The sequence below is a fragment of the Aphis gossypii genome, chromosome 3 (genome assembly GCF_020184175.1).
Source record: "Aphis gossypii isolate Hap1 chromosome 3, ASM2018417v2, whole genome shotgun sequence".
NCBI classification, from domain to species: Eukaryota; Metazoa; Arthropoda; class Insecta; order Hemiptera; family Aphididae; genus Aphis; species Aphis gossypii.
This window is the reverse complement of record NC_065532.1, coordinates 6,036,584-6,055,522: the sequence shown is the minus strand read 5'-3', so window position 1 is coordinate 6,055,522 and position 18,939 is coordinate 6,036,584. Positions and strand designations below refer to the sequence as shown.

Genomic DNA, 18,939 nt, shown 5'->3' with positions numbered 1-18,939 from the left:
CGAGGATAACTAGTTAGGTACCTATATATAAATATACGTACATTTTACATACAAATGTAAGTATTTTAAATATCAATATAAATTATAGTTAAACTAATATTAGGTAGGTACCATAAGTGGAATATTGGCATGTAAACTTAGTTTTTTGTACCTATGGAATGTGCACTGTTCAATGAGACCCATTAAATTTTATGCCGTGCCCAAAAAAAAAAATGACAAATATAGTAGGTAGGTACTTAAAACAAATTATTCAAGCTATGATTTGTATATTGTAATTTCACGCTTACATTTTACATTTTTAGTATTAAGTAGACCTATTATAATTTACAAGTTAAAGTATTTTAACAAATTTCAATTTTTTAGATTCTGAGTGTTTTAAATGTATTTATTTTATGATGATGTATTTTTCTATATTTATAATTCTATATAATACCTGCATTTTTAATCGAATATTCATAATAGTACCTATTTTCTATTTACAATAACATTTTCAAAATATTTCGTCTATTCTTGAGCTATTTAGAAGTATGAAAAATTTTCAATTTTTTTAGTTTATTTTTAGGAATCAGGAATGTCAATTAAATACCTAATAAATATTATTCTCTGGGTAGAAATATAGTAAGAAATACTTGAAAATAAATGTTGAATGTAAATTTTTTGCTGGGTCAAAAAGCTTGAAATTGAATACAAGGTGTCAAGGTTTCTCATAAGATTGTTATAAATAGCAGTTAAAAAATATTAGAGTCATAGGCACAGTTTTTTATTTTATAAGGATTCATATTTTATCGAAATCATCAAAATTTACAAATTATTTTGTGGCGATTTATTTATTAAATATTCAATTTTTAAAGCTATAGTGTATTATTAAATTTTATACTAATTATGATATTTTCAAATTAAATTTTTTCAGTAAAAGTTAATTCAACCTACCTACTGTATTTCTAATAAAATATAAATAGTAGTAGTATAATAATAAAATATAATATAATATAAGCATAATATAGGTACCTACTTTTAAATTAAATAGGTTTTGAAATTATTTTGATTTATATTAATTATAGCAAAGGCTTGAAAAATTAATGCAATTTATTGTACTAACCATAGATAAGTAGGTATATAATATAACTACTCACTTAGTTCTGAAACTCAAATATCTAAAAAATTATTTTCATGCATTTTTTTTAGACATCAACTAAATTTAGACAAAATTGAAGATTTTAACAAAGGGTAATAGTATTAATTATTTACTTTGTTGTAATTCAATTTGCATTAATGGGTACTAGAAATTCTTACTTATATGAGTACCTACCTATATTATTGATACCTAGTTGTTTTCAAAATATTTATATTAATTTTATGTTATACCTATTTTTATTGTGAACCTATTCATGTTGTATGCTAAGTTGGTTGTTTTAATAATAAATATGTATAATGTAAATATAGATACTCTCATGACAGTTAATAATATAATGAATGCTGTTAGCTGTTTAGGAAATATTAATTTAACTTATTGTATTATTAATATAATCAGAGTTGGCATTGGAGAGATGTGCAAGAAAAAAAAATAAGCTTCTCCATATTAGTTTTTATTTATGTACCCTAATTATTAAAATGGAATGGGGGGACAACGTAATTTAATGGCCATACTAATTTTTCTTCAAATATAGATTTAAATTGTCAATGATACTGTAATTGTAATTTGTTAACAAATTTAATACATTTTATATTTTTTTTTTCTAGGAAGTTTTATTTGTATTATAAAATAATTATTGTAATAGTTGAATGTTTAGGAAATGCATGTGTTTATTAACATTAATTAGATATACATAAATTAGAAATTTAAAAAAATTTAGTGATGATTGAGGAATCATACCCTTTAGAGCAGTGGTTAAACTTTTATTATACACTGCACACCGTAAACTTCAAATAATTTTTACGGCACACTGACCTTTTTTTAGACAAAAAATATTGTTTTAAATTAATTATTAATATATTTTCTTAAATCACAATTCAATGCAATCAGTAATTTATAAAAAAACCGTGGCACACCAAGTGGATACTCAGTGTGGCGCGGCACCCAGTTTGAAAACCACTGCCATAGAGTATAGAACCATGTAGCCCCATGTTAATTATTTTTCATTTGGAACACAGTATTTAAAACTTCGGACTCAGCTCTTCTACTTAATTTTTTCCAATTCGAGCACTGCTAATACCTATTAAAATAAATTATACTTTAATAGCAACATAAATATAATTATTAATATAGGATGATAGACTATTTCCTATTTGAATCATTTTTTATTCACGTTGACTTATTATTAAATTCATAAATATCACATCTATTATAGTAACTTACTCAATGAAAAGGGTGCATACTATACTCTACTCCAAATATACTATACAGGCATATAACACAACAGTTTTCTATTTGTTTATCTTTTTACTTCCTATTTAATTTTTTACTTTTGATCCTCCTAAATTCCAAAGTATAATTAGACTCGATTTACTTGTTCATAAGACTTATTAAATCTTATAATTGATCTAAGAACTATTCATTACATAAATTCTGTCAATACTGATTTTTTACCAATTATCCTTTTATGTTATACACTTAATACACTATAATAATAATATACACTTATAAAAATATTTCATATTGTAGAATGTGCTAATAATTTAAAACATTTACAATCAATTCAAAAAAGCTTTTATGTACAGACAAATTCTGTACTAAGGGCTGTTCTACAGTATCTGATGAATAGAACAATTGGTTTATTTTTCTTGTTTAAATTTATTTGTATTTTGAGTGTTATTGTGTTATACATGTTATTATGAATGTCTGCACTTGGTGAATGTTGAACAATTAAAATAATACAGACATTTACTAATGTATGTTGACATACACTCACAATTTTGGTTTGTTGATATAGGTACGTATTTGCACATATTATTATAGTACTATAGTTGAATACATATTATATTAGAAAATAGAAACAACATAATATTATATTTTTCAGCCGATAAAAAAAAAGAATTATCATGTCTTTTTTTTATATACTAAATTATTAAATTTATTATAAAATACTTCACGCATATTTTCCATTTAAAAAAAAAATCACTTAAATAAAATTAATTATTTGTATATATATATATATATAATAATCTTTGGTTAGAAACTGAATAGTAGATTGGTATATTATTATATACATTAACATTAATTTTGCATTAACAATAAATATTTAAATCAAAGTTACTTTGTATTATAAAGTAACAAATTACTATTTCAAATAATACTATCTTCTTGTAAATGGTGCCAGTCAAAACTGATGTCATTCACAACTCCAAAATTTGACAAGAATTTCATCAGCTATACATTTTACATAAATATAATGTTTTTAATATAATAAAATATGAAAAGATTTGAATATGCAAAAATTCTTACAATATTTGAACAAGCTATGTTTATACTTGAGTGAGTATACTAGGATATTGTCTTAATTTTTAAGTATATTGTTTATATGATTTTGCACAATTATAACAAAATGTATTCAAGCATAATAACTGTTTTTAATCATGGTAACAAAATTGAATATTATTCATGCATATTTTTGTTTCTAAAATAAATAATACATTAAAAATAAATTGTTTGATAGTTGTACATAGTATTTTATAATTATAGTTTAAAGCATACTTTTTATATAGTGCAAACAGCTTTTCAAAAATATTAAATTAATATTTTAATTGTTATTAGTGCTTCTTAAATAAATTGATAATAAATTACTTAATTTGATTTTTACTAGTTGGATAATAGTAATTACTGTTTTATATCATAAAGTTGTGTATATATATCACATTTACATGAATTTAAATAAATTTGACTGTGAACACAATATAAACAGAATATACTATACAAACAGTCCATAAATAGATAACAATAGAACTATAATACACAATTAACAAATATAATAATAATAATAATAATATAATAATAATAATAATAATAATAATAAAAATAATAATAATAATAGTAATAATAATAATGGAAAATACATAATTGCATTACATAAAGCGCTTTAATCAAGATTACCTGTATAACTGAGCTCTGTAAGTTGTTTTGTTACAAAAAGTTATTATACCATATAAATAAGTAAAGTCATTGGTATAGCCACGTTATAATACTGTTAAACTATTTCTTAAAATATAGATTCTGCTGATCTTGATAAATGAATTGGATGTGATGGACTACGTGCTAAACGTTTACGTGGTAATCGTTCAAGTGTTTTAAGCATTTGAGCAAAATCTGGTCTTTTTTCAGGGTTAAACGACCAACAAGTCATTAATATATCCTAAATATTTTTTTTCATCAATAAATATTGCAAATAATAATCTAATAATTTAAATTAAAAAAATAATATTTACTTTAACATCACCAGATGCTTCTAAATTGGCTAATCTTTGTTTCATACCACGTCCAATGTTCCAAATAATAACTTCTGGACTGGCTGACTTGAATGGCCATTCACCACATAATAGTTCATACCAAACAGTTCTATTAAATAAACATAATACATAATATAATATATTATATTGAAATTAAAAATTTATTTTACAAAAACAGTATTACTACTAAGTATAAGTTAAATCTGTTATTATTAATTCCATACAAATAGAATTGCTATTTGACTTAATATTATATAGTTACTTGTTATTTTGTATTAATAGTTAAAAAAAATTGGTAATTACCCAAAAGCATATACATCTGATGCTTTACTAAACGGTAAATCTTCTTCCTCAGGTCTTTGGTGAACACGCAAATTACGGACTAGTTCTGGTGCCAAATAACATAACCAGCCTGGTGGCACAATAAGGCCATCTTGAGTTCTATAACCATTTATAATAAGTAGATTTTAATATTTTTACAACTTTTTAGCTATTTATAATATTACCTATTGCGGAAACATAATCTAGTAACACTGAATAAACCAAAGTCAGTAATTATGACTTTCCCATTTTCTAAGAATATATTTTTACTTCTAAGGTCTTTATGTATAATACCTTTTGCATGTAAATATCCCATACCCTATAAAAAAAAAAAAATTTTGTTAGTTTAATCTAAGGAGGAATTATTTATATAAAAACAGCTTGCCTGTGATATTTGTTGAGCAACCATTGTGGTGCGACTCATATTAAATTTATCTTTGAGCACATGTATATGTCTGTACAATGTCATGCCATTTGCAAGACTTGTTACAATAGCTAATCTAGGAAGCTTCATACAGGCACCCATAAATAAAATGAGATTTTCATGACGAGTTTTACGAAAGGTGGCCACCTAAAATAGTTTCTGTGTTTAGAATTTTTATCTAATATAAAAAAAAAAAATAAGTACTTACTTCAGCTTTGAATGCTTCTAATGTTTTTTCATAATCTAAGTAATCCATATTTATTACTTTGATAGCAACTGGCCCATGCCAATTTCCACTATATACAGTACCAAAATGGCCTTCTCCTAATTTGTCACACATGTTTAATTCGTCCCAAGGTATGTCCCATTCTTGAAGAGATAACTACAATATTTTAAAATTTGTAAAGTTTCTTAAAGGCAAATAATTTTTAATTTTTTTTTAATAAATTATTAATTAATACATTATTTTAAGCATAAGTTCAGAAAGAAATATGTAATCCACTTGTGATGACTCTATCTTACAAGTGAACATCATAGCAAATTTGCTTTTTTTAGAAAAGATTTTGTGCAGTAAACTTTAATATAACATCAAATTTACTTATTATCTATCTTTAAGGTAAAAATGTAATCAATTTTAACATGAGTTATAGCTTTGTAAAATATTATCACTTTAAAATTATGATATAAATAAAACTTTATAAGATTCCCTAGATTTTACTCTTAACTTTGATAATAGGTATATTTACTATAATTTATGTAAGGCAGAGACAATACATGCTGGTGAAACATTTTCTTAGTAAATTAAATAAGCAAAAAAAAAAAAAAAACAAATGTAAAATCCAATTTTTTTAAAAAAAAATTATACAACATATTTTTAAATTACTTCTTAAATCTGCAATCAGCAAAAATCATTAAATAATATTCTGTTAAAAATTAACTCACGCTATTTTGTCTTGGCCAACCTCTTGTTTCCATCTCATCGGTATCCCAATTTTGAGCCTCAGAAGAATCCATTCTAATTGATGTTTGTTCTGAATCTGTACTCCCACATCTTGATGACTCAGTAAATCTAGATTGGTTTTTCTAAAATCATTTTAACAAAAAAATATTAATTACTAATTGTTACATAAAAATATAGCACCATGATTTAAAAATACCTGTAATTCTTGCGAATAAATAGGGGTGTCAGGATAGTTGAATTTTTCATTAGTGATAGCTGGTGTTGGTAAAGAAGAAACGTGTATTTGTCTGGGATTGTTTAAAGCAGGACTTGAAGGTGTAGAACTATTTGTACTAGATGGGGCAGAACTAGATTCAGCTCCACCACTTTTAGACTAAATCAAAATCAGAAACAAAAAATATACATCTAAACATATTGATAATTTTATTATGTATTCTATATATTATCAACATTTCATTAATATATATTATATGTGTATATTATCCATTGAACTTACAGAAACTGGTATTGAATTTATAGATGGTATTCTGGTTTTTCTCTTTGATAATAATGAAGAAGAAGTCTTGTGTGAAGTAGGGCGATTAATATTAGGAGAGTGATTAGCTGATGAACAAATTAGCTCTGCATGACATAAAAAGAGTATAGAATACACACAAATTGGTTTAGCATAATATAATTTACCATCAAAAGTTGGGTCATTATCTTCTGTTGCAGCATTTTTTGTACAATGTAATGGAACTTTTGACAAACATCCCTTATGATATCGAAATTTACAAATTTTACACTTAACACCTAAGATTAATTTATATATATATAAATTAAATATTTTAATTTTAAATTAAAAAATTAAAAAACATACCCACAAATACTCGTACAGAACATTGTTCACAATAACCTAGCATAGGGAGTAAATTTGAAAAATTGTGACCAGTTTTAACACAAATATCAGGAACTAAAGGTTTTGGAGATTGTGGAGTTGTTAATCCATTCGAAAAAACTACATCAGGATTTAAATTCCGTCGACTTTTTGGTGATGTTAAAATAGAAATAGGACTATCACTGGTTCCTATAAATAAAATAAAGTTAGTTATAGAATTAATAATATAAGAGATAAATGTTACATTAAGCATTTGTAAATTACGGAATCTAAATCTATTTAGTAATTTAGTATCAATATTATTTAATAAAGTTATAATATAAGCTATGTAACCTATTTGTACAGTCAGGGTCAGATCTAGCATAATTTTTACATGTGGTGAACTATAAAATTAAAGCCCTCTCATAATTCAGTCCCCTTCCCTTTTATTATGCCACTGTTATTTGATAATTTGGCACCTCCCACCAAAAATTCCAGGGCAAGTGCCTGGTTTGCCCTCTTTAAATTCGGCCCTGTGTTCAATAAAATACCATTACAAAATTACAAAATATTATGATGATATATATTCAATACATAAACATTTTTGATTCAGAGTTAGTCTAAATAAATGAAAATTTAATGATGTTAAAATATAAATATTTAAATATTTACAAATATATTTATTATTTTTATAAAATATTATATTCTGACGTTTTAACCTAAAATATTACAATTTTTTAAGTCGGGTCAATGACAGCATAAGCATTGAACATTTTCAGTACTGTCTTATAAAGAAAGAAGTTAATTTAACAAGATGTGTGGAAAAAAGTTACTAATGAAATAAAGGGAAAGATAGGTAAATATATAGAAAAATCTGATAATAAATATTTGTTTAAATAATCATTTAAGAAATTTAAAACATAATTAGAATTCAAGTTTTAAAATTAGATTGGTTCTCATAAAAAAATATAAGAATTGAGTTAATGTCCTTAATCTTTGAGGCGGCAGTAAGTAAAGGGTAATTGTTTTTAATTATTGTGAATCAAAATTTTATTCTGATTTGAATGATTTGAAATTATTCAAATATTTTAGTATTTATTTAAATCCAAAGAAATTATATTAAAAATGATTAAAAAAAACAATTCTAAAGTAAATTGATATTAACCGAAGGAATAATTGATCAGTAACAAATATAATTAGATCCCTAATGATAACAAGTAAACATTAAAAATTAGAAAAATAAGAATTTTCATATTTATGTACCATTACAAATACTAATTTTTAATATTATTTACTTACTATGATTATGATTGATTAAAGTAGGGGTTATAGGTGGAGTGTAATGATTTAAATGAGCATTTCTAGGGCGACAAGATGAAGAAGGAGAATGACCTTGGACAGATGATGGAGAATGTCCAGCTTGTTCACAACGAACTTCATATTGTCGATACCAAGAATCCCAATATAATGTAATTTTACATTTTTCTCGAGTTCTATTTCCAATCCTTATAGTTTCTAAAAAAACAAATTTTGGAATTACATAAAATGTAAAAACATGTTAATAAGTAATAACATTATAGTATATTATGTATAATAATTAGTAATTGTTGAGCTATCATAGTTTTATGCTAGTAGTTTATAAATAAAAAATAAAAAACTATAACATTTCATGTTATATCTGTGTCCATTGAATATTAAATTTTGAATAATTGTATACTAAATTAACATTATGCAGCATTTGTATCAATACAAATTAACAACTGTTGATAACTTAACTACTTACCAGTTTTACAATTATTTATTTCCAAAAATAATTAAGTTGGGATGACAATTGTACTAAACGATGCATCTTACAATATTATAATTTATCAATAATTTCCGATTATTATAAGAACAGTAATTTAAGTTAATACTCTTAATGAATTCAACAACAGTTTTACCTTTATGTAATCTACGATCAATCCTTAGGCTTAATTTTAATTATATTTTATTTATTATTTTTATTTTCAAAGTAAGGAAAAAAATCATTAATATTTACATATTAAAGGTAGGGTAAGTTTGTATAGAATATTGTTTTTTTTTTTTTTTATCAGTATTCTTAAACTTCCATTGACAGATTTAAAGGGTTAAATACTAAATAATAAATAGGTTAAGTTAATTAAAGTTTTCTCTGAAGATATTAAAATAAATATAATTATGTAAATATTATAGAGAATGTAAGTGTTACCAACACCTTTTTAAACCCACAAATATTAGGAAAAATAAATAATATCTGGGTACTATTAAATAGCACAAGATATAGAAATATTTTTTAGCCGAAACTATTAATGTTTTTGGATATTTTATTTTAAAATCAAATAAACTTTACCTTAGCTCTTAGGTGACTTTTTTGTGCTAGATAATTGTAACATTTAATTGTTAGCTAAATCTTTATAAATAAAACATTATTAAAAAATCCTATATCAAGTAATATTTTACAAATTTTATTCTAAAAACAATTAATATTTGTACATTAATCCAATAAACTATTTGCACTTGTATCAACATAAGTAAGAACTAACTTAACTTGTATAAAACTTATTTTATATAATGTTGGAAAGTATACATAGAAGTTGTGAAACATAACAGACTAAATTACAATGTACATATTGAGTAGGTATATTAATTATGAATTTTTTTTTCTTTGACTTACTCTGTGCAAAATAATATACATTAGCTATATGCTAATAATAATAATAATAATAATAATAATAATAATAATATACATTTATAAACTAAATAATGAAAAAATTGGAGAAAATAAAATATTTATACTTCTTAAATTATTTTCCTTAAAAATAGCCATCAATTGTTATCTAATATTAATTGTGGTAGGAAAAAACTTTAGTTTGAGTAATACACTTATAAGTGGGTATCTACTATTATCAATTAGTATGGATCAAGATCATAAAATATCTTTTTAAATTGTAATTATAGTTTGGTTGATGATAATTTCTACTATGTATGAGCAATTGCATAAGTACATCAAAGAACAGATAATATTATATCTTCAGATATTTGTATTAAAAATTAGACTTTATATTAGAAAAATATACAATACAAATCTTTTTGAGAATTTAAAATGTGATTTCTTCTAAACTGAACGAAAACTTTTTAAAACTGATTACTTTATGTAACCTGAATCAATTTATTAATCAATCATTAAACTTTATGTCAAAAAAAAAAATTAAAACAAGTTTCTTTCAGTCAATTAGTAGTATATTTTCTAAGCTACCTATCTCATGTTATACATGTAATACTAACATTTAGATTTATGTATATATTATATGAATAGTATTTAAAGTAAAGAATAAATCATACACTATAAAAATTATGTTTATGTTTGAAATATGACTAATATTATAATTAAAGAAATTACGTACCACTATATTTTTTCAAATTATAAGATGCTCTAGTTAATCGTCTAAGTTCTTCATCTTTGAGAGAGTATTCTGGGAGAATTGATTTCAATTCATTCTCAGATTTTAACAATAACGCTTCAATAGAACTGATATTTTCACATATTCTCTAGAAAAATATAATTAAAAGTAAATAAATTTGCAATAATTGCTGAACACTGGAAGTGTATTTATACATACTTGTACAGAAAGTGTACTAAGTCCTACAACTTCTAGCCATTGATTTATAGAAGGCGAGTTTCTTAGTTTTTGACAATCAAACCGCCCTGGATTTTTATGCCTATTATTCAACTGTACTGAAAACAACTTCACTAGTTTACCCTAGATAACATGGAGAACGTATGAATAAACAAATTACGTATTACAATTAAAAAGATTGCCACTGCTTACTTCTAGAGTTCTAATTTCATGTTGAGTAAGTTCTGCGCGAGTCTCGCATAGATTCCTTAAGCTGATCAACATTTGTGATGAAATGTCGATGACTTTTTGTATCACTTCGGGTTCATCGCACATCAACTGCCTATCAAACTCCTCTTCCGCCATTCCATCATACGGTTATTGCACAGTATACATCCTGGGCTCTACGTGAATTTCCTTCACTCAGCGTCTGGTCGTACTTTGCTAAGAACAAAAAATGTACACAAGAGAAGAGCTGGATTGCTATCACGGAAACAGGTCAGAAAAGTCAGATAAAACATTTTTTTTTTTTTCGGTATCTTCATCATAATTCAAGGACATTTCATTATTTAGGTTACCGCGGTTATGACAATAAACCAAACTTTATTCGTCATTAATTATTATTATTATTATCATTATTATTATTACTTTGTTATTACTATTATTTAATACTATTATTATTACTATTGTTTACTATTATTATTATTATTATTATTTACTAATATTATTATTATTACTATTATTATTATCATTACAAAAATCGTATACGAAATATTATACAATATAACTACAATTTATACCTGATTATTTTTCTCTAATCTACAGCCCCTTTCATCATAATATTTAATAATAATGTGTTGGTACCTGCATAAAACATCGAAAATCTAATTTTTAAAGTCGATTAGATAGTTTAGGCAACTAAATTAGAAACTTAATCAGTACTAGGAATAAAAATATAATTTTTAAGAAAGATATAGTTTTGATAAACATAAATCATAATTCATAATATATATTTATAGATCAACATTAGATTTATAATTTATATTTATATTAAAAACTTGTTATTGTGAATGGTCTGAATTAAATTATTCTTAGCAAATTTTATTTTGGTTGGCTTACAGTTACAGGTATTTACTTTTTAGTTAATTTAGAATATAAAAATGTCACGTTTAATAAGTTTATAAGTAGATATAAAACAAGTATATTATTAATTTATATTTACAAGTTACAACATTGGAAAAAAGTGTTACAATTTTAAAATTATAAATTGGATTCTATTGTCTAAGTCAATAGTTTTTATTTGACTATTTGTGTCAAATATTTGAAATAAATACATTCTACCTATCGTATTTATTCAATAAAAAAATTAAAAAGCAAAATACATTTTAGATTGTTTGCTGTTAAAAAAATATAGTTCGAATATTAATAACTGTCTTAATTAAGATTACCTTAACTAAATGTTTAAGACTGAGTTGATATATCATGAATCATCCATCATGTATGCTAATTGATAGCATTTCAAGTCACTATAGCAAACTTGCGTTTATAGTAGAACTAACAAACTTGTATAATGTGTTGTACCTTGTTAGCTTTAGTTTTAATATTGAATATTTGAATGTCAAGAATGAATTGATTAGCATATCATAAAAGTATAAAACAGAAAGTTAAGAACATAAACAATTAACTTGCGTAAGATTTTATTACTGTATTTTTTTTAAAACTTCCAAATATTTCGCTGATTTTAATGTTATTTATAGGCATGGGCGCCCATTGGGAGGGGCAAGATGGGGCACTTGCCCCCCCTGGACAAAAAATATTTAAAACTTGTAGCTCAATAAATATTACCTACCATAATATTATTATTATCTTTATTACCTTACATTTGAGAATTTTTTTATTTTGACCCCCCCTAAAATGTTTTTTATGGGCGCCCATGTTTATAGGCATTTGAAATAGGTATTTGTTTTTATTAATGTTGATTAAACTTTTTGGCCGAGTACAAATACTTGAAAATATAATACAAAGTTAATCATGATTTAGTCTAATAATGATTAAAAAATTGTAAGAATACATTGGCACAATTTTTTTTTATTAACGTTTGAAGTTAAAATATTGACAAACTTCGTCAAAATCATGAATATTTGCAAAATATTTTGCAATTAAAAAATAAAAATATTTTGGTATAAGTAGCTAAAAGTTGAAAATTTAGTACAAGATTTAATACAAGTTTGGGTTACAATAATTTTAAAAGGAGTTTAGCGTTGGTCAATAAAAAAATTTTTATTAGACACTCAATGTTTTTAAATCAATATTATAATATTATATAGGGCATGTCTTATAGTTATTTTGCTTATTAGTTATATCATATTATTATAGATTCCTTCCAAAAAGTTTATCTATTTCTGCCTAAGTCAAAATTACATATTATATAATATATTAAACTATAGATGACATTATGGGGGCCATAAAACATAGAATAATCTAATGTTACCTTACTTATTTCTAAGAAATAAAAATTATAATTTTGAGGCCTATGATAATATAAACAGTATAAATGTTATATAAATGTTAGGTATATGAACTAATAAACTATACGTAACAACAAGCACTTGCTTATTGTTTGTAGCAATTATAATAATAATTAATAATATTATTAATAATAACAATTTATATGTGATTGGAACATTGGAATCTGCAGATGTATACTAGGCCTACAACATTGTATAAATGGGTACCTAATGTGTATAGTATCATACATGGTATTCTGATACTGATTGTCTTTAGATCTGTTAAATGTTTGTTATATTTACGCAAATACACTATGTAAAATAATTAATATTGGTAAGTGATATTTGAGTTGCTTGTGTTGCAGCAACTACTTTGAGAATTATTCAATCATCATTTCATCTGTTAATAATAATAATAATTCTTCGACTTTATTACTTCGAACATGTGATGTCATGACTACAACTAATTCCGAAATTCTGTATACATTTTAATTACTTAATCATTACTACGATGTGCAACTACTTTGAAAATATTACTCGAAATATGAGATTATTTCAATGTTTAAAATCTAAACTAATATTAACTATAATATTAGCTGAAGAGTTTGTTTTCTTTTGTTTGAACTCACTAATCTCTGGAGCTCTCAGTCGGATCTGAAAGATTATTTTTTCATTTGATGGTCTAATTCTTGAAGAGAGTTATTGGCTATTTTATATTTGACATCAAACTACAATCCTTAAGAGTTAAGCAGAAATGTGAAAACGGAGTAATTGAATAGACGATTCGACGTAGTGCCGCGTGATAGGTCGGAACCCGGAGGCCAACTAACTACAGCAGGGATTAGGCGACCAGCAACTGGCGGATCGCGGTCGGGATCCGGACCGCAGAAATCACAACTTTGGACCCTGTCAACACTTTGTACTTGATTATGTTTGCGTTTTTTACACCTATAGGTATACCTATATTTAATATGCAGCAATAATTAACCATGCTTTCTATAAATGTTTGTTTGTTTTTTGGTACTTATGTATTTTAATCTGTTTAAAACGATGGTGCAATCAGAATTTATCAAAAATAATTAAGAATAATTACAGAATAAAAAATCTTTAATTTTTTGTGTGAAAATTTAAGTTGTTGAGCAGTGATGCTCACGTTGCCACTCCCTCGCCCCGCAGCATTCGGTGAAAAAAATCGAAATATTCCTCGAATTGTGTAAAAAGTAAAACCACCAATGGACATGGGTAGACCTTGTAGTTAAAAAAAAAATATATGAAAATTACAAAAAACGACCAACTTTAAATTGGCAATACATTTAGGGCACCCAGTAAATTAGAAATATTATACCTACCGTAATAATATTTCGGTTTTTTTTTATTTGTAAAATAATTTTGAAAAACTTATCAATTTTTTCATTTTGCGCAATCATTTAAATACTATTTTGGGGTGAAATTATTCTCAATCTACAGCAATATGTTAAAGTAATATAATTACAGAAGTATATTTAAGTGCCAAACTCTAGGTTCAGTAATCAGTAGGTTCTCTTCGCGGCATTTTATGCAATATTCCGCGCATTCGTTCATCGCAAACTTTGGAAAGCTATAACTTCAAAAGTAAGTCCAAACGACAAATTCTGATAGCACCATCGTTCTTAACTCGTCTAATATTTATAAGTTCAGATAAAAAAAAAAAAATCAAATTTACGAGGAGGCATTAAACTGCATTTATACCCAAATGACATTCAAGATAGTTGTAGACTTGTACACGTAGATGGTTATAATAATATATATAATATAATAATTAATTAATTATAGAATAGACTTGTTAGTAGTCTATTACAGAATAATAATTTTATTTTCTGTTTTTTTTTTTTTAGAATATTTCATAGTCAATGCCCAATGACAATAATAAAATAATATAGTAGGTAGTATAAATTACTACTTAGCAGATCTTCTAAGACCGTGATATAATTAGAATAATGTTGTAGCAGTAGCAAATACAAGTGATACAACTACAGACAAACTACAGAGATGCAAAATATAATATAATAATAATAATGTGTATTGTGTAACAGGTTTAAAACATTTTGTAAACTATAAATATTTAATATATTAGTCAACTAGATGGCGCCATACGTGACTTTTTCACAAATTTGATAAGAACTTTTTGTTACCACTTTATCATATTGGCTTGATGCGAAACCCAAATCAGGCAACCATACTATCTATAGCCGTGGTGTATACCTAGAGCTGCACTATAGAATATTGTTGAATACACGGTATGTCCTATCCATGTATATATGATCTATGTCAAAAGGTTACTGATGTTTGATAAGACATAAATCATACATTTTATTTTAAAGTTAAGCCTTTTTTAATATAACATCTTGTACCTACCTATTTCGCTCTTAAATTGTGTATTCAATAGATTGAATTATATTTTATTGACAAATTCAGTACGGTTATCTACATACTTACTATTTTTTTTTAAAAAATGGCTGCTCGAGAAGCCTCTAAATGTGCAACTAAAGTAGTTAGACCATTGTTGTCATCAGATAAATCAGAAGCTAAAAAAAGAGTTTTAAACTTATACAAGACATATTACAGGCAAATTCCTTTGATATGTAAGTAAATAATTTTAATTAAATTTTAAACCTTTTTCACAAGATAAATCATTATTTTAGTGTTTGATCGTCATTTACCTGTTTCAAAAGAAGAATGTCAAAAAAAGTTGAAGGAAGAATTCTTAAAAAATAAACATATAACCGATGTTAGAGTCATTGATATGTTAGTTATTAAGGTATGTCAAAATATATAAATATTGTTATGACTAAGTATCATTAAGTGCTCAGATATCATATTAGGATATCTGGTACCAACCATCTGACTATATTGTTTAAAACCAACATCACAAACTTATTTTCATTCGATTTTTATTTTTAATATGTATGTTGCTTTCGTTTGATATTGGAATTACATAACATTATCTGAAAAGAGCTATGAAAATCATCAAGAATTCAAAACATTGTTTTGGTTAAAAATTCAAAAATGTAAGTTTCTGGTCTTGGTTACTAAGAGAACTTGATTAGTTAGAAATGAGCAGGAAAAATCTAAATCAATTTCAGTGTACTATGTATGTGAAAAGGAACAGACAAATATGTAGAAGATACAATATGTCCTAGAACCAAATTTGAGGGAGTCATTGATAAATTCATAAAGCTGCTGAATTAATAGTATTATGAGAATGAACAAATTAAAATTGTATTTGTAATTCTAGATTTTACATACTCATTAATATTTTTTAATCTATTTTAAAAATTTAGTTGTAATAATTATACATTTATTTATTTAATTGTTTTATTAATTCTATGTAAGCTCGTTATTTCTTAGTCAAGTTAGGTTATTATTTAGTTTTTTTATTCATTTATTAATATACCGTGTGTCCCAAGAAACAGGGTACACTTTATCACTCATTACCTTTTTAATATTTTTCAATTCTGTTTGTGGGACATAAAACTACACTTATAGATCATAAATTCCTATGAGTGAACATTTTTTTAACTCAAGTATTGTGTGCATGTGCAACAAAACTTTATTTTTTTTAAATGGTAACCCCTGTTTTAAATATCATTTTTGGGGATTAATCGATTTTTTTCAAGTTATTTTGATGTATCAACTTATATTGTGAACTCAAAATTAGAGCTAAAAATATAATTTTAAAATCTTATTTAATTTGAATATATATTTTTTTAATTGTACGTATTATTTCTTTCTAAACACCGTGATGTAATAAAAATTATTATTATAGATAGTTTTAGTCTGTCATATACTCATATAGCTTATGTCAGTAATGGAGTATTAAATTACAAAAATAAATTGTTGAATGAAATATAACGTTACATAAAAACAAATATAATTTAAAATGTAGAGTTTAATACATAAATTAATAATTATAAACTAATTTATTTGAATGAATCAGCTAAAGATTATAACCTAGTGTCTTCTGTTTTTTTAGTTTACTTTTTTTTTTTATTGCTTTTAAAAGCATTTTTGAATATATTATTATTTTCATGTTTATTTGCAGGGTCAGATGCTGTTACAAGAAATTGTTACCAAATGGGCTCAAGATTGCCATGTAATGACAATATTTAAAGATACTGTTGAGCCAAAGCCAAATGATTTTTTGTCAAAATTTGTCAATAATAATGACTCTCAATAGTAAAAAGTAAAATTAATGAAAGTTTCTCTGTTTGTTAATAGTTTATTAAATAAATTACATATACCCATAGAAATATAAGCACAATTTGCGTTTTTTGTTGTAACATAATATAATATAAAAATTAGATTACCATTGAATAGCGTTTTTTTTTTAATTTAAAAAAAAATTCAGAATCTAAAAGTAAAATTAAAATGTTTTTATCCTTGTAAAGTATGAATGCATAATATATCATATTGTAAGTTTAAGAGGAATCCATTTTACTGTCAATTTTATATTAGAGTAAATAACCTATTATCAACATTTAAGGTAATATTGTCTAAACTCTAAAGTGCCTTGTAGGTCTTAATTTTGAAGCCAGATGTTTGTTGAACCGTCTATAATTAAAAAAAATGGTAAATTTGTTCAGTGTTCAGTGTTATGTTTGTTTTAGATGTTAATGAAGGTAATATATATACAAAATAATCAGTAAGAGTTAGCGGTACTGTGTCGACCAGGCTTAAGCAAAGGCCTTTTTTATTCGTATTTAGTGTTGATGAACGTCTGGAGTCCTTAAATTTGCCGGTGGTTTGGTTCTGAAACGGTGTTGTTATTCTGGTATTTGATCTTCTTAATGTCCGTTTAGGAGTTAGTTATGGTTAAACAACTGAATAAGACCTTTATTCATACATACGTTGTATAAAGATATAATATAGCATTTGCTTAATTGTTGGACTATTTTAAGTCGGTATCATCCATATCTGTGCCCAAACTGTCGATCTAAATGATCTTTGTGATAAGTTCTAGAAAACCAATCTGATTGTTAAAAACCACATCAGACTACTTGTGTTTTGTACGGGTTGGTGCGATATTCATTTTTTTTGATCTGTGTTCCATTGTTACAAAATTACAAATATTTACAATTAAGGAAGTTGATGCTTGTGGTTATGATTTCAAGTTAAACAGAATGTAATATAATGTTTGTAGAGTGGTAGATTCAAATAATATGTTTTTAATTTTTAAGATGAAATTATAATTTTAATAAATATAATTTTGTTACATAAGTACAATTTGGAAAATAAATTGGTACCGAAATAATAAAGTTATCAATAAAAACAGCAATAAGAAAATATCATAAATTGATTAAAGTACTTTCTATTAATTTCTAATTCCAATTTAAATTTTAAATGCTAAAAAATTTAATTATTAACAATAACCATTTTTCAATATTCAACATCATCTTATAAAAAAAAAAAAATTCTACAAATAGTTTAATTAATTTTAAATAATGATATAAAAAACCAAAAAGGAAATAGATAAAAGATCTGCAGTATGTACTGCTACTAGGGCCCTATATAGATATTTCTACAGTGCCTTACTGCTACTGCACTAAGACCTTATACTAGTACACTAGTAATATAAGGTCTATGGCTATAATGTACCTACCTATCTATATAAATTATAAATACTTATATCTATATGATAAAAGACTAAATTTAAATCAAATATTTATCTGGAGACTTTTTTTTCGGGCACCTTTTTCCGTTTACCGATCTGTTCATATAGATGTATATATTATATTATATATTTTTAAGTCTGTATA

The 18,939-nt window shown here is 24.8% G+C and overlaps 2 protein-coding genes across 4 annotated transcripts; one reads left to right on the top strand and one right to left on the bottom strand.

The window, feature by feature from the left end:
- Window positions 1-2,013: 2,013 nt before the first annotated feature.
- On the bottom strand, window positions 2,014-11,187 carry LOC114123749 (kinase suppressor of Ras 1). 3 transcript variants are annotated; one of them, XR_007604813.1, is made up of 16 exons: window positions 10,851-11,187; window positions 10,641-10,781; window positions 10,425-10,569; window positions 8,302-8,517; window positions 7,006-7,212; window positions 6,828-6,938; window positions 6,643-6,767; window positions 6,343-6,519; window positions 6,128-6,268; window positions 5,394-5,567; window positions 5,147-5,332; window positions 4,947-5,080; window positions 4,744-4,881; window positions 4,420-4,549; window positions 4,088-4,346; window positions 2,014-2,213 (listed from the first exon to the last, which is right to left on the bottom strand). XR_007604813.1 is itself a non-coding variant. In XM_027986821.2 (15 exons), exons 1-15 carry the CDS (start codon window positions 11,001-11,003, stop codon window positions 4,194-4,196), a joined length of 2,331 nt encoding a protein of 776 aa, XP_027842622.1. In that variant the 5' UTR covers window positions 11,004-11,187; the 3' UTR covers window positions 3,884-4,193. The 3 variants fall into 3 exon arrangements, 1 of the variants encoding a protein (XP_027842622.1); XR_007604814.1 differs by lacking the exon at window positions 2,014-2,213 and adding an exon at window positions 3,120-3,614; XM_027986821.2 differs by lacking the exon at window positions 2,014-2,213 and having other exon boundaries at window positions 3,884-4,346.
- LOC114123750 (NADH dehydrogenase [ubiquinone] 1 alpha subcomplex subunit 6) lies at window positions 11,021-17,497 on the top strand. The gene is made up of 4 exons (XM_027986822.2): window positions 11,021-11,135; window positions 15,019-15,765; window positions 15,826-15,941; window positions 17,226-17,497. The coding sequence occupies exons 2-4, from the start codon at window positions 15,636-15,638 to the stop codon at window positions 17,358-17,360; spliced, it is 381 nt and encodes a 126-aa protein (XP_027842623.1). The 5' UTR covers window positions 11,021-11,135; window positions 15,019-15,635; the 3' UTR covers window positions 17,361-17,497.
- The last annotated feature ends 1,442 nt before the right edge of the window (window positions 17,498-18,939 follow it).